Consider the following 17,044-nt stretch of genomic DNA (forward strand, 5'->3'; position numbering starts at 1 on the left):
GGAGAGAGAGAGAGAGAAAAAAAAAAAAAATCAATGTGAGAGAGACTGCAACCCAAGTATGTGCTCTTGACCAGAATAGAAATCTGTGACCCTTCAGTCTATTGGCCAGTGATCTAACCACTGAGCAATGCCTGACAGGGCTGTCTCCTTTATTATAAATGGGGCTAATAAAAGATGTTATGGGCACAGGCAACAGTGTAGTGATTGTGCAGGGTGGAGGGAGGTGGATGGAGGTGGAAGAGGGTATAGGTGAGACAAATGGTGGTGGAAAAATATTAAATTAAATTAAAATAAATAAATAAAATGGAGCTAATAAAACACTTCCCTTGATTTAAGAAAGGCTAATGTAGTAATGTAATTAAAGTTTGGAGCTTGAGATAGACATTAAATAACTCAATTTCCTTCTTTCAATAATAGAGTATTTTAAAGATTTCCCTCACTTGTTTTAGTTACATTTCAATGTGCAAAAATTATACTTTCACAGGTACTATATATCACCAGTGTTATCTCTTATTTTCTATATTTATTAATTTATCAATTTATTCATCGAAATGGATATATTGTACACAATCTTACAGATATTTTATCAGGTATTGAAGATGCAATGACAGAGACAATAAGCATGGTCCTTGATTGTCATTTAACAATAGTTATGTTAACAGGTAACAAGAGTTGTAACTGTCGAATGCAATTATCTATGTCCATAAACATTCAATCATTTATCGAAGAAGACAATTAGAATTTACTCTGGCACTGAATAGATAATATACCAGAGAGTCAGAATAAAACAATACATGGCTTTCTCACAATGATTCTTAATTAACTGAGAAAGATAGAGTTATAGATGTAAGTAAATTATTGCTGTATTATAATAAAGTCATCTATGGGGTATATTGAGGATTAGTGGGAAGTCTCAATTCTACTAAAATGTTAGAAACATTCATAATGAAGGAAGTTTTGTTTAAGATTGGTGTTGAAATTTAAAACCAAGCAATTGGTAAAAACTTAGAGTAAAGTAAAGGCCAGCATATATATGTAAAAATATATTGAATTATCTAGTTTAAGTGGCAACCTGTAGCTGGAGTTGAGGTTGGAGAGAAGGACAGGAATAAGAAAATGGAAAGCTTTCTAAAACATGTTAATAACTTAGCCTTTATCACATAATTAATTGTAGCCAGTTAACTATTTAAACTTAAATATTTAAATAGAAAAGAGACATAAAAGTTATTTCATTCATATCCCTCATGCAACACTGTGGATGATGAATTGGATCAAGACAGTAATCAAAATACCATCATCTTCTGACAGACAAGAAGAAAATACCTCCTCTCTCACAAAATCATGCTGTTAAATGATGAAATATTTCCCAGAGGGGAAATGACAGATAAAAGTGGAAGAGAGAGTCAGGTCCTCATTTTTGCTAAGGCTGTACTTGACTACTTGGGCCAGTTTCTCCTGCCCTTAAATATTTTATGTACTGAAGACCTTATCTGTTTAGTTTTTAGGCTATAAACCAAGGGATTAAGGACAGGGGTCAAGAAGAGGAAGAGATTGGCCATGGTGAGATGGAGGAGAGGAGATGTGAATGTACCAAACCTGTGAATTAGAGCCAGCACAATAAGTGGCACATAAAAAATGCAGACAGTGAAAATGTGGGAAACACAAGTATTAAGTGCCTTGAGCTGGCCATCTTTGGAGGCAATACCCAGCACTGTTTTCAAAATCAGGATGTATGAAATGACAATAAACATAAAATCAACACCAAAGGAGCAGAGGACAAGAAACAACCCATAGAAGATGTTGACTTTGACAGGGCCACAAGCCAGCTTCATAACATCAGGATGATAGCAGTAACAATGAGATAAAATAACATCTTTGCAGAAGGACAGTCGCTTGAGCAGGATTGGCAAGGGTGCCATCAATACCACACCCCTAACTATGGCTGCAAGCCCCATCCCAATAATCCGATGAGGGGTTAAGACCACAGTGTAGTGTAGTGGGTTTCGAATAGCTACAAGTCGATCAAAGGCCATGGCCAGCAGGATGGCTGACTCCATGGAGGAGAAGGTATGGATGAAGAACATCTGTGTTAGGCAAGAGTGGAACTCAATCTCTCTGTGATTTAGGAGGAAGACATTGAGTACTGTAGGTAGAGTTGATAAAGACAGACCCACATCTGTGGCTGCCAGCATAGACAGGAAGATGTACTGAGGCTCATGAAGACCGGAGGTGATTTTGATAACAAAGAGGATGGTGAAGTTCCCTAGCAGAGAAATTAAGTACATGATGCACAGTGGGATAGAGATCCATATTTGTACAGCCTCCAGTCCAGGAATGCCGATTAGTAGAAGGGTGGGTGGCTGGAACCAGCTATTGTTTATAAACCCCATAAAGATATTTCTTGAGATCCAAGTCAGGCCAGGTTCTAAACGTTCCTATTGAAAGAGAAATATAAATTTTAAAATAGAAGGGCACAATCCATGTAACCTCCCTGGACAGTACTAATCCTAGGCATCTTTACTTCACAGATTGATCCTAAGAATGATTCCAAACCTACCTGAATAACTACATGAAATCAAGGCAATGGATAACTGCTTTTAAAATGTTAGAGCTATTAGAGTTCTTTTGGCTTATAACACTCCAGTCTTTGATCAAGTGACAATTAAAATGAAGAACATAATTTTGTTTTTATCCAATGCTTAGAACAATTTTATTCTAAGAACTTTTTTTATTTCTTAATTTACTTAATTATATTTGCATCTACTTTTAATTTTAGTCTCCTTAGCTGAACCTCTAGACAAAGTTTATAGACTTTATCCATATTAACATCATACCTTATAAATATTCAGGCATCTGGAAACCTGGGCATTTCCCCTGTTATTTATATGCAGAATAAAGCACAGAATAGTTCAATAACCCACATGAACCCCCAAGGCATTAAAAAATTCATGTGGCACCATTTATTTTTGCAATTAATTTCTAGGTGGTTTGATATGTTCTCTTAAAATAATATATTGATTTTTTAAAATATAAAAAAGTGATAAAATCATCAAAGTAGATGTCATTACTTCTTAGCTGGTACTAGAATAGTGTCAAACATTAACAAATAATTTCTTCAACACAATTAAAAATCTCTCTATTGTGATACATAAATAAATATTATGAAATAATAAATACCAATAAACATCTTAAAATAGCATAATTGAAGGAAAAGTTGTTAGCACTTAAGTTTTTATCTTATAAAAAGGGTAGAAAGAGATTATCTATGATAAGTTAAATATAATTGGATTTAAATGTTTTGTTTAAAATTGCAAGCTGAAAAAAAATAGTGATGTAACTACATTTGGATGTGAGGAGTTGGGAAAAAGAGAGAGGTAATATAACTGACCTTATCTGGGCAAGCATGAAATTAAACCCAAAGAGCATTTTACAAAGTATGTCTTCTTAGTTGAGTGACTGAGTTAGCCCCTCATAAGCAGGGCTCCTAATAAGGAGGCATCTCCTTAGGGACTTAGAACAATAAGCTTTATTTAATTTTTTAGTTGTTCATGTGAAGTACGAGAGTCACTCATGTTGAAGAAAAAGAAGAAAAGAAGACTGGGGCATCCAAATATACCACAGATAGTACCCACATTCACAGTCACTCAACACACTGAACCCCTAGGACTCTTTTACAAACATAAAATTCTGACCTACCACAACACACCATGCACCTCATTTAGACATACAGAACTACATGCACTACATGTTTGTATATACACATATTGTAACCAGCTTTTCTCCCTTTGCTTTAACTATCTTCCAGAATATCTTGGAATTCATTCTCCTCTACTTTATACTTACCTTTCCCTTCTGTTTTTGTCACCAATCCAATCAGTATGGCCACATAAAGCATCAATTCCACCAACACCCCTACAAACACCCATGTAAAACTTAAGTATATATTTAATTTATATTATTGTCTATCATTTAAAAAAATTTCTTGTGCCTATATGGCTAGACTTTTTCAATGAGAATGTCATTTGTTTCAACTAACTTAATTTTTTTCTAGTTACTCTCCACTCTAGCCAGGTTTGTTGGTTAATACCATGATATAAGAATTATTTCCACATCTGAATATTTGTACACCTCCTGATGTCATCTTAAATGCGATCATGCTTTATCTCAATTGATGGTAATTAAATTCATTGATTAAAAACCAGTCTATGTGCAACATTCTACAAAATTTTTCCATGACTATTTCATATTAGAAAAGTTTATCCGCCATTAAATCCTCACATAACATAATTTTTTCCCCGTTGCATTTGCCATTTACCACATATGATTTGTTATCTTCCAACTGTTACCTGAATGAGTTTCCCTTATCTAATTCAACTTTAAATGCCTTTGATTGGGTTTTCTCTCTTCACATATCACACAGTAAAGAGAGTATAAAACTGTTTGGACACAGAAAGAACACAATAAATTTTGCTTGAACAAATAAATTATATATTTAGTGATTCCCATTGTCGTGTATCGTTGCTAACCCCTAGCAAATGTTTAAAACTCACCAGTAATCCAGGCTTCCTTTTAAACTCTGATGTAAGAAATATTTTTGTGGAGAATCATTCTCCTCATTGAGGTTTATTTAGAACTGAAGAGTAGATGCCACTAAATTTGAAACGAGAAAAAAAAAGATGTATGATTAGATAGATAATATAGATTCTGGTGTTTCTAGGTGTGCTCAATTTTCAGTTCTCCTTTGTTGGGTTTCCATTTATCTGTGCTGGATTACCCAGCCTTACCAGAAAGATATTTTACAGACTATTTCTGGAGCTCCAAAAGAAAGTTAGCTGTTCCAAATAAGTATGACCCGCTTTCAACCTCCTGAAAAATTCTTTTAAGACATAATTTCTCCAGTCAACCTCAGAGCCTAAAACAAGACCATGGTCTGTCATATATGTACTGTGAATTTCTATCATTTAACTTCAAATGCCATAGCACTCTTCATGGCTCTTCAACTGAGCTTCTGTATTCTCACCTTTTCCCAACTCCCTGTTTTATTTCCTTGCTAAGGACACTGAGTTTCCATGATTTCTATTGTGACTTCTACTGAGAACTGTTATTAAGCAACTCCTGAAGATGCTGCTGCCTGTTATTTTAAGTAAAATAAATTCAACAGTTATTCTATGTGTTTTGAAAATTCTCCATGAAACAAGCACACTTAATATGGGTTTAGTGAGTTCAGAAGCACAATTCTTCTCTTTCATAGACATAGACAGAGACTGGATGATTTTGTATGAGATGTCAGAAGCCTCTCATAGAGGTATCTGCCCAGCCTCAGAGTTATTTATTGCAATAGAGAATCTTAGATGGAAGATGCCAGAGGGAGGTTATCAAAGTATTCTCATGAGATAGTGATTTCAATGTGCTACACATGAGATGTCACAAACACAAATTACTTGGAAGCAAGGGCATACTAAACTTGCTTTTCTCAACACCCTAGAGTCCTTGCAGTTTGTCACACATTCAAGTATGAAACCAGTTGCATCAATACTGTTCACCATAAATATGTGATGAGCTCTTCCTTAGAAGTGATTTTTCCTAAGTGACTCTTAGCATCCAGGTGTGGTTTTGATCATTTTAGAAGTAAATTATTTGAAAATGTAATTCCCTACTTTCTTTTTGAGAAACTTAATGTTGGAAACCATTTTTCTTGTTAGCATTGTTATGCATATCCATTATTATATTGTTTCACAACATTGTGAAGCTGTAATTTTTTGAGTGGTATAGGACAATTTATGTTTGACTAAGTTGGCATCGCTTCATTAAAAGTTTTGGTTTCTCCACCTTTTCTTTCTGTAAAACTGTTAGCTGTAAGTTATTTTCTTTCCTCTCCTTTTAAGGTTTAATTATGTCTTCCCTGTGACTGTAACTTTATTCTCTCTTTTCAAAGTATTAATCTTTATTTCCTACTTTATTAGGAAGCCTAGGATGGTACCGAGTACATAGAAGGTATTCAACATATACTTGATCAATGAAGAATAAATGGTGATAGGGAATTTTGCTTTTAGTCAAAATGGAGTAAGAGAGATTGAATTTATCTTCCAATCCAAAACAACCAAAATAATTAGATAAAATGTATAAAACAACAGTTTTCAAGACAATGAATATCTGGCAACAAAGAACTATGATCCCTGAGACACAGCAAAACATACAAAACAAATACACAAAATAAATTCTATAATTGCCTCAGCTCACTGCTTTGAGTTTCCAGGGCATGGTAGTAGAAACCCAGACAGAGCCCATGAACTCCCAGATTTGAGAACAATGGTTGAGAACTGAAGATTTTAGAGTCCATTGAACAGAGCACTAGAGAAGACCTAACTAACCGCACAAAGAGAGAGTCTTGGACATTTGCAGAGGGTCCCTACAAAAGTTCTGACACCAATTACAATGTGGGGAGTGGGGAGGTTTCCCACACTATCAAGGAGCAATTCTCTAACAATTCAAGTCAATTCTGATACTTCCTACCTGAACATAACATTAGATTTCATATATTAAGAGCTCAGTCCCAAAGATCACCCTCCACTTAAAGTTTCCATTTGCAAGCCCATATTGTTACCTGTGTTTCTGACCAACTGGGTACATATTGGAGGTTCCTACGATCCCCCCCTCCCCAGGGGTTTAATGCAGACACCAATTACAAGTCCAGATTGCTACCTATATTTGTGACTGGTTATAAATTATAAGTTCTCATTACTTCTCTCGTTGGGTTTAGTTCATTTGCTTGAGCAGCTCACAGAAGAAAACCTGATAACTCATTAGATTACCAATTTATTCCACAGGATAAAAAAATACAAATCAACAGTCAGGTGAAGAGATATATAGGTCAAGGCCCCAGAAAAGGAGCTTCTGTTCTTGTGGAGTTTGGGGCCCCACACAGTGGCATAGGGAAGTATGTGATCTGGTTCTCTGACTTGGAAGCTCTCTAAACCCCTTCCTTTGTGTGTGTGTGTGTGTGTGTGTGTGTGTAGATTTCATTACATAGTCATGACAGATTAAGACATTAATCATTGGTAATTGATTCAATCTCAAGCCCTTCTCCCCAGAATTCAGGGGGTGGAACTCAAAGTCCCACCCTTTGAATACATGTTTGGTTTCCCTGGCAAAGACCCCCTGTCTCTAGCTGTTTTAAAAAAGTCCCCTCATTAACATAAACCCAGTTTTAGTGGGAAAAATGGGCTTGTAATGAAAAACAAACAACACTCATTTCACTTTTATGGCTCTCTGAAGTGATTTCAAGAGCTGAGGTCAAGAGACCAAATATAACAGAAGATATTCCCATTGTTCTTATTACTCAGAAAATTTCAAGGATTTGAGGAATTGTGAGACCGGAACAATAGATGAAAATAAAATAAATGAAAAATATGCTTGCTCATCTGAAAGACCAAATATATATTTTTTTATGAATCACAATATTGCAGCCTCCCCTCAAGTATCTATCAGGTTACTGATTGGTGCTTGTGTGTAAAGAAGCTAACTGCGGCTGAAGAAATGACCACAAAAGTATGAGAGGAATCAGACCCAATATCCACACATGCCCTGTCCCAGCCACATTGAAACAGCTCATAGTTCACAGGGTATTAAGCAGAACACTTAGAAAAATAAAGTCCCAGTAGTGACTAGTAATTAGTAATTGGTTTTAGGTTAAATGTTTTCTGGTCATGCCTGATAAATCTTAAACACAAGAATACAAAGATCTAAGGCGATATAACAACCAACCCAACAGAAATACAAAGGATTGTAAGAAAATACTGTGAGCAACTATATGCCAACAAACTGGACAACATGCGTTAAATGGACAAATTACTAGAAGCATACAATCTTCCAAAGCTGAATCAGGAAGAGTCAGAAAACCTGAATAGGCCAATAAAAACTAATGAAATTGAAGCAGTAATCAAAAAACTCCCAGCAAACAAAATTCCTGGACCAGATGGATTTATAGGCAAGTTTTACTAACATTTAATTTAAATGTGTTATCAAGACAAAATTTAAGAAGAATTAGAAAGGGTTTCTTTTAAGATGGTGACATATGGAAATGCAGTCCTCAAATCCTCCCTGAACCACATCAAAATTACAACTAAACCACAGAACAACCATCATCCAGAACCATCTGAAATCTAGCTGAACAAAAGTCCTACAAGGATATAAAGAAGAAGCCACATAGAGACTGATGAGGGAGGCGAAGACAAGAAACAGACAATAAACAACTTTATTTAAAAAAAAAAATGCAATGCAAAATCCATGGGCCCACATGAGGGATGGTTATTTATCAATAAAGGTTTAGAATAATGGATAGAGATAAAGCTATATGCATACATTGTTTATTGTTGAAACCAATGCATGTGAAGATTTGTCATGGTGTTTAAGCTCTATCTTTTTCTCTTCAGCTCTATGAACTATCTCTTCGTGTTCTTTATCATCACATGTACTCTTTCTTGATAAATTAATACCTTTCATCATAAGGAAAAAAAAAGGTATCAACCCAATTACAACTTGCAGTGCCGTGGCTCTTAAATAACCTCTTTGCATTGATCAAATATAGGTCTTTCAGCCTTTTCATTTTCCTAAAACCAACAATGTAATGTTGGTTACATTACCAACCATGACCCTGAATCATCCACTGTGTTGCTGGAGTAGATTGGATTCCTGCAGGTAAATCACATGTAGGCATCAGAACCAGGGCCAGGGTTATGGCACTGGGCATAAAAAACCTGTCAGATTGCAAATGAATGATGCAATACAGTGTTACATACCAATATCTACATCTATAGATAGATAGAGATAGACAGATAGATTCATTTCCACACTTATTTATCCCATTCCTTCCAAGTTGAGGTCCTTTCTTTTAATCTTATATTCTGTACATAATGGAGTGTTGGATCTTTGCCATGTTGTGTAAAAGTATAATCTATATATTTCTATACTATTTGCATAGTATTTCACATGTAAAAATAATAAATTAGTCTGAACTCTAGCTTCAAATGAATGATTTTATGATTTGGAGGAAGCACTTATGCTTTTACTTGATCTCTCTAAATTTTTATTGATAACAAAATGTTGTCTAAAAAGAGCATGAGATTTGCCAATGGGGAACCTTTATTTAATTTTCAGCCTGATTACTCGCTATATGTGCAAGTGAACAAAGTGACTCAACTTTCTGGACTTCAATGTCCTCATCTAGATAATGAAAACCAATAATACTGAGAATCTTTGTGGATTTAAAAGAAATGATACATCATAAAATGTTATTTAAATGATAAATTTATGGCAATGGTAGTTGACATTAAAGGTGATTTTTTTCCACACATATGCATCTCCCTTCCTATATTAGACAGTGCATAGGAGTCAAGGGTTATATATATTCCTTTATATACCTGTATTTTACTTAGATTTAACACAGAAAATAAGGTTTTAGAAATATCTGATTCTCAATTGCTCTATTTTCCCCCTCCATGGATTTTTTTTTTTGCAGTTTTTAGGAGGTAGTATTTCTGAGAAGCATGTTCCCTCAACACTAAAAACTAAAACCTCCTTTTCTGAAAATAACACTCTCACAAAAATTCATATATTTAATAAATGGAAACCTCAACAATAGCACATATTTTTATGATTTTTTGTGTCCATTAGATCAGTTTCTATGTGAGTTGCTGGCACTGATAGAGCTGTTGTTAATTCCCCAGAGTTATCTAAGAATTATGTTCTTCCCAGAAGCCCATATATCTATTCACTTTGTCTTTCCTGGTCATAATAAAAGGACCAAGAGCTCATAAGACTAAAGACAGTTCCTGTATTCCCCAATTCTCCTGGATCTTAGGTCTCTTGGGATAGAAAAAGCTACAGAACTGGCCTCTGAGACAGCACTGGGACCTAGACCAAGGAGAGACAGCCTATCTTGTGGGGCCTCAGTGAGTCTGCAGCTGTGGAATAGAGAAGGTAATAAGCCCCTGATATTCCATATTGGACAGTAGGTTACTGCTGAGTTTAGAAGGTGTCCCATGTTTCTCAAGGGTTAGATTGGGCACACACTTGGTACAGAGCAAAGAACTTGTGACTTTTTTCCCTTCCATATATGTCCCTGTTGTGGCACCTGTTCAAGGCCATAGCTTAAGCAGATCCAAGGCTGAGTGTGTAGCTATGTCCTGTGTTTGTGAACTGATATTTATTATTTTATTGATTGAAATATTTGGGTACCAGGCCAGACCATGGTCTTTTGGATCAATAAAGGGTTTGTTAAAGGGTGGTTTTTGACTCTTAAAATAGCCAATCTCTATGAAGAAGAATTATTTCAGAATGTGAAAGTTGGGATGATTCTAAAATGAGGGTCAAAAGAAGAAAAGGGCCTCGGGGTTTTGTTGCCTTAACTATAGTAAGATTTCCTATAAGTAAAGAGAGATCACTGAGATTGATTTTTAGGTTCTACCTCACAGGCCTCTGTATGATTTTCTTTATTTACTTTCAGCCTGCTGGCTAAATCTCTTTTTGGAAAAATTGAGTTTGCTTCATTTCACTCAAAACAGAAAAGGAGTTATGACACAAGGCTGGGTGTAGTGGGTGTAGAAGCCTATTTCATAGGACAGCAAGAGCTAGAATATTAGGAGGCTCTCTTGGCAGCTTCTACTTTTTGCTTTTTGATAGAGGTAAGGGGTTCATATCTACCTATTCGGGACAGGGTAGAGTTAGTGTGGTAAAGAAAATGGAAAGGATAAAATATGACACAAATTGGAAGCCAAAGGTATGAGAAAAATAGATATTAATGGTTGGGAAAAAGGAGGGGAAAAATCAAAGAAGAGCATTTAGTGAAATTTCCTTCTTGGTAAGCAACACCAGTCACATTAGTGAAGGTGTAATACCTTTCACTAGACACTAGTGTAGGTCTAATATTTTCATTTCAAATTCTGTTATCAATACAACAGTTGGGAAGTGGAACTTAACAACAACAACAACACTAGAAATAATAATGATAAAAACAGCACTGGAATAAAGGCAAAGAACTATGAAAGTGTATTAGGAAGACTAATATAATGGGATCAAGGAAACCAAAGGAGAAGAAAGTTTGAAAGGACTGCTTGTGGCAAATGAAACAGTATATGAAAGCATGGGGGTTAGAGCAAGATGACCTGAGTTTGAATCAGTGCTTGATTAGATACTAGCCATGTGAACTTAGACAAGTTATTCAACCTACTCATGCCATAGTTTCATAAGGTGTTAAATGCAGATCATACTTGCAACCATTTAGTTGGGCTATTATTATAAGTAAATGGTATTTTGTGAGGATTAACTTATATAAAAACTGGTTAACACAAGATATAGTTCATGGTAAATGCTCAAAAATTACTTAAAAAATATAAAGTGTGAACTAAAATATGTCCTTTGCATTAAAAAGGCCAAGTGATTGAAGGCTTTCACTGTCATCAAATACACTATGTGTTTGAGACACAGTTAAGGAAGAAGTCTTCTCTTTATTCTTTTTTTTAATCTAATAGATACACTGATAGTAGAACTGAAATAAACAGCTTGATCTATTTTTGTTTGTGTGTTTGTTTGTTTGCTTTGAGCTCCAGGTCCATGATTAGATTTTAGATTTCTTTAGAAGAGAATGCATTTATGAACTAGTTTCATTCTAACCTACATGGATGACAGTTCAGAGTGGTGAAATGTCTCCACCAACGTCCTAGGTCATTGTTGTAATATCTGAGGCTACAGCTTAGATAGTACCTCGAGCTAGTTCAGTTTTCTTTTGAGTGCACTATCTAAATTTGAGACAGTCTGCCAGATTTATTTCCTTAATAGTTCTGTGGACATGTGATATATTAATAGTTTAGAAAAATTTTATCAACCATCTCTAAATCCTGCATCTCCTATTCTACTCCTTAATATTAGTTAGTGGCATCAATATTTTTTTCGGCACAATATGTTTCAAAATATTTTATTGCTCTTTATTTAAACCTTGTCTAGCCTACCACCTGGAATTCTCTATTTTATTTCATTTTTTAAAACACATATCTTCTCTATCCTCTGCTTTCATTGTTTTCCCCCCCTTTATTTTATTATTATTTTTCCATCACTATTTATCCCCCATATACCCTTTCCCACCTCCTCCCACACCCCCCCCACTCAGTCACCACACTGTTGTCTGTATCCATGAGTTGTTTCTCTTTTTTTTTTTCAATCCTTTCACCCACTCCTAAAGTCCCCCCACCACCATCAGAGCGGTCTGCCTGCTCCCTATCTATGAATCTATTTTTCATGTTAGTTCAACTTGTTCATTAGATTCCACATATGAGTGAAATCACACGGTACTTGTCTTTCTCTTGCCGGCTTATTTCACTTAGCATAATGCTCTCCAGGTCCATCCATTCAGCCGCAAAGGGTAAAATTTTCTTCCTTTTTCTTGCCTAGTAGTATTCCATTATTTCAATCTGCCACAGTTGTTCTTTGTAATATTTTTTTAAAAATTAAATTTAAGGGGGTGGCATTAATTCATAAGATTATATAGGTTTCAAGTGTACATTTCTATGATGGATGATGGTTATAAAATCATCTTCCATCACCATATATTTGGTCCCCTTTACCCTTTACTACCTCTCCACCCCCTTACCTCTGTTGTCTGTGTCTATGAGTTTCCATTTTATATCCCACATAGGAGTGAAATCATATGGTTCTTAGCTTCTTTATGACTGACTCATTTCCCTTAGCATACTATTCCCATGTTGTTGCAAATGGTAGTATTTCATCTTTTATGACTGAGTGGTAGTCCATTGTATATATATGTACCACATTTTCTTTATCCGATAATCTATCAAAGGACACTTTGGTTGTTTCCACATCTTGGCCACCTTGAATAATGCTGCAATGAGCATAGGGGTGCACATATGTTGTGAGTAAATGTTTTCAAAGTTTTGGGGTAGATGCTCATAAGAGGGATTGCTGGGTCACATGGTAACTCTATTCTTAATTTTTTGAGGAGCCCCCATACTGTTTTCCATAGTGGCTGTACCAGTTTACATTCCCACCAGCAGTGAATGAGGATTCCTTTTTCTCCACAACCTCTCCAACACTTGTTATTACTTGTCTTGTTGATAACAGCCATTCTAATGGGTGTGATGAGGTATATCAATATGGTTTTGATTTGCATTTCCCTAATAGCTAGTGAAGTTGAGCACCTTCTCATATGTCTGTTGGCTGAGAGTTTGTCATATATGGCCTTTACTATGTTGAGGTACTTTTCTTCTATACCCATTTTATTGAGTGTTTTAATCATAAATGGATGTTGTATCTTATCAAATGCTTTTTCTGCATCTGTTGATAAAATAATATTATTTTTATTCTTTATTTTATTAGTGTGGTGTATTACATTGACCAATTTGTGTATGTTGAACCATCATTGTGCCTTGGAATGAACTCCACTTGATGGTGATATATTATTTTTTAATGTATTGTTGTATTTGATTCGCTAATATTTTGTTTAGGATTTTTGCATTTGTGTTCATCAGAGATATTGGTCTGTAGTTTTTTTATGTTGTCCTTGCCAGATTTTGGTATCAGGGTTATGTTGGCCTCATAAAATGAATTAGGAAGGATTGCTTCTTCTTCAATTTTTTGGAAGAGTTTGAGAAGGATAAGTATCAAATCTATACACCCTGAATGCACCTGATCTCATCTGCTTTCACTGTTAAACCCATGCTTCTGGTTCTGCGTTTTTCTATAGCAAAAACTTCCCAGAGCAACTCCTTGTAGCTGCCTTCCTTCCCTTCAGTTCATATTGCTCTCTTTTAAACTATAGTTACTAAAAAAAATATTATCTTAGATACTTAAGATATACTCATAGCCATCATGGACTTAAGACATATTGATGAAGAAAAATACAAAATATATAATTATAAATTTTATAGGTGTGTTATTGGAAAACAGAGAATGAAAAATAAGCACACTGCTCAGTAACAAAGACTTCTTTTAAAAGATAAATATTAAATTTTGATCATATTATGTTCTCCTTAAAACTTTGGTAAATATTAGAGACTTGGTAAAGTTGCTGAATAATAAATCAATTTTTAATGTAGAACTAAACTAAACCCAAAGCATTTAGCTTGGCTTTTAAAACTTTAACTTCAAGGTTTATCTACTTTCTAGCCATATTTCTCTAAGATATCAGTGTGCTAGATGACTTGATTTTTACAGTGACTTACATTTCTTATTTTAGCTTTTTAATTTTTAACTTGTTATTTCCAGAGTTATCTCCTTGAAAACCTAAAGGTGTTTTTTTAATTTTTATTTAACAGACCTAATGACAATGTCTCCATGAATCTTTGCACCATCCCCCTAGCTAAAAGTACTGTCTTCTGTGTCATATACATGAGATCTCCTATCATTTTTATCCTAATTTGACTTGAAGGGTGGTTATTTCTGTTCATGTTTCATAACCTTCACAATGGCAGGATATTCCTGAAATAGAGAATATTTATAGTTTACATTTGATTCCTTCTTTAGCATAGTACCATACACAGAGTGAGCTTAAAGAAATGTTCATTAACTTACATAATTTTTGCATGTGTTTGCAACCCTTGTTTGTTAATTAGTTATCTTGTGAGCTTCCTTTTCCTTTTCTCCAGTAAAAATATTCAAGTTTGAGCAGAAAAGGAAAAAAAGGGAAGGAAAATTCCATCATTTGAATGCAAGTTGGGAGGAACAAACAGGAGAAAAAAGCAGTGTAGGCAAGAGAGGGTGGCAGGAGGCTGCAGTGCGTGAGGAGGAGGAGGGCACTGTCCGCTGAGTTAGAAAGGTGCTGTGTGAGTGCTTGTTTTTCCCAGTAGGGGTCTAACTGAAACGCATGCATCGTGAAGGTATGCAGAGAGAGAGTATGGTTCTAATATGCACAACATTACATGAATACAGCACTGTGTAAAGCCAGGACCATCCAGACTTCCATTTCTCTTTCTCTCCAAGTTATTTTTATTTGATGATCAAATACTTCATTTTACATTAAAGGAATAATATTGCCACTGGTGTAGAGGTTTTGAGCTCCCCCTGAAAAACCACACTAATATTCGGAACACATTGTTTTGGGGGCTTTAGAGAATAAAGTATGATTACTCACCAGAAATGACCAGTCAGACTAGGAGGAAAACTATGATGTGCAAGAGCTTACAAGGGACTTTCTTGTATGATGTTAAGTCAGTAAGCAAAATGTATTGACTGCAGTGCCTATACCAAATTATAAACCCATTAAATGTTTATTATTACTATTATTATCACCATTATCATTACCAGTAGCATTGGTAGCATTATCCCTGTAAAGTTGGTAACTTTCATGTCAGTGAATACTATCCAACTTACTATCCTTGAATCATTGCTAACTACCAGAAATTTCTTAAGGGAATTAACTTTACTGCAATGTTAAGATTCACAATCAACCTGATAAAATGACTTCACTTTTTTTCTCTCAATCTCTCCCTCACTGTCGCTCTCACTCTAGCTTTTCATTCCAGGGTTCAGTATCAGAAGACAGTAAAAGATGACAACTTCAAATGATACCAACCTTAGAGACATCTGGTACACCATGATTGGAATCCCAGGACTGGAAGATGTACAAACCTGGATCTCCATCCCCATCTGTTCCATGTATATAGTTGCTCTTGTAGGCAATGCCCTCTTATTATTTCTGATCTTCACTGAGCGTAGTCTTCATGAACCCATGTACTTTTTCCTTTCTATGTTGGCCCTGTCAGATATTTTTCTCTCCACAGTTACCACACCAAAGATGCTAGCAATCTTTTGGTTTCAGGATGGCAGTATTTCTTTCGGTAGCTGTGTGTCCCAGATGTTTTTTCTCCACTTTATCTTTGTGGCAGAGTCTGCCATATTGCTGGCTATGGCATTCGACCGCTATGTAGCCATCTGTTACCCACTGAGATATACTACCATTCTAACCCCCTCAGTCATTGGAAAAATGGGTATTGCATCTGTGATTAGGAGCTTCTTTATCTGTTTCCCCTTGGTTTTTCTGGTTTATCGGCTTAATTACTGTGGGAAGAACATTATTCATCACTCATATTGTGAACATATGGGCATTGCCAGGTTATCCTGTGATAATATCAAAGTCAACATCTACTATGGAGTGATTGTAGCCCTATTTTCCACATGTCTGGATGTGGTGCTTATCATCAATTCCTATGCCCTTATACTCTGTACTGTGTTTAAAATTCCTTCCCAAGAAGCTCGACTCAAGGCTCTGAGTACTTGTGGCTCCCATGTCTGTGTTATCCTATTATTCTACACCCCAGCCTTTTTTTCATTCTTTGCTCACCGATTTGGAGGCCACAACATACCACTCCATGTACATATTCTTCTTGCCAATCTTTATGTGGTGGTACCACCTTTTCTCAATCCCATCATTTATGGGGTTAAGACCAAGAAAATTCAGGAGCAGTTTATCCAGGTTTTTTCTTTGAGCAAGAAATTTTGCTGATGTAGACTTCACTTTTCTGTGTAACTTCACTAAGTAAAGAGTATCTAAAATTATATTGGACATCTTAAGTCATGCCAGCATTAAAGGAGAAAAGTAACAGTAAAAGTTTAAGTAAATGAGATCAAGAGTCAAGTTTTACTCTTTTTTATGATTTTGTTCAAGGCAATTATCAGACTAAGAACACCTTAGATTCTGTGTAATGTTGAGTTTTGTTACAACAGGCTTAAAGTATAATTGATCAAGTGCAATCATTTTCATGTAATTAATAAGGAAATACTAGTTTTAGACATTAGATTACATTGTAGGTTTAGACTAAGAGGGCAATCTCTGAAGTCATATTGCCAATAGTCAAATCTCTGCTCCACTGATTCTAAGTTTAAAATTTTAGAAAAGTTATTATATCTATGCTTCAATTTTAAAAAAAATATATCTTTATTGATTTCAGACAGAGGAAAGGAGAGGTAAAGAGAGAGATAGAAACATCAATGATGAGAGTCATCCATCGAGCCCACAACCTGGGCATGTGCCCTGACC

General features: G+C 35.4%; 3 protein-coding genes across 3 annotated transcripts in view; 1 reads left to right on the forward strand and 2 right to left on the reverse strand.

Moving 5' to 3' along the window:
- Nucleotides 1-17,044, reverse strand: part of LOC308565024 (olfactory receptor 51B5-like) — a gene marked incomplete at both ends in the record, with an annotated part of 340,544 nt that overhangs the window by 185,518 nt on the left and 137,982 nt on the right. The gene's annotated exons all lie outside the window — the stretch shown is intronic.
- LOC308564895 (olfactory receptor 51A4-like) lies at nt 1,437-2,390 on the reverse strand (the record flags this gene model as incomplete). The annotated part of the gene is made up of 1 exon (XM_081153640.1): nt 1,437-2,390. One exon carries the CDS (start codon nt 2,388-2,390, stop codon nt 1,437-1,439), a length of 954 nt encoding a protein of 317 aa, XP_081009766.1.
- Nucleotides 15,557-16,510, forward strand: LOC308565130 (olfactory receptor 52Z1P-like; the record flags this gene model as incomplete). Its single annotated transcript, XM_081153940.1, has 1 exon — nt 15,557-16,510. One exon carries the CDS (start codon nt 15,557-15,559, stop codon nt 16,508-16,510), a length of 954 nt encoding a protein of 317 aa, XP_081010066.1.

Source organism: Miniopterus schreibersii, assembly GCF_964146895.1.
Source record: "Miniopterus schreibersii genome assembly, chromosome: 12".
Classification (NCBI taxonomy): domain Eukaryota; kingdom Metazoa; phylum Chordata; class Mammalia; order Chiroptera; family Miniopteridae; genus Miniopterus; species Miniopterus schreibersii.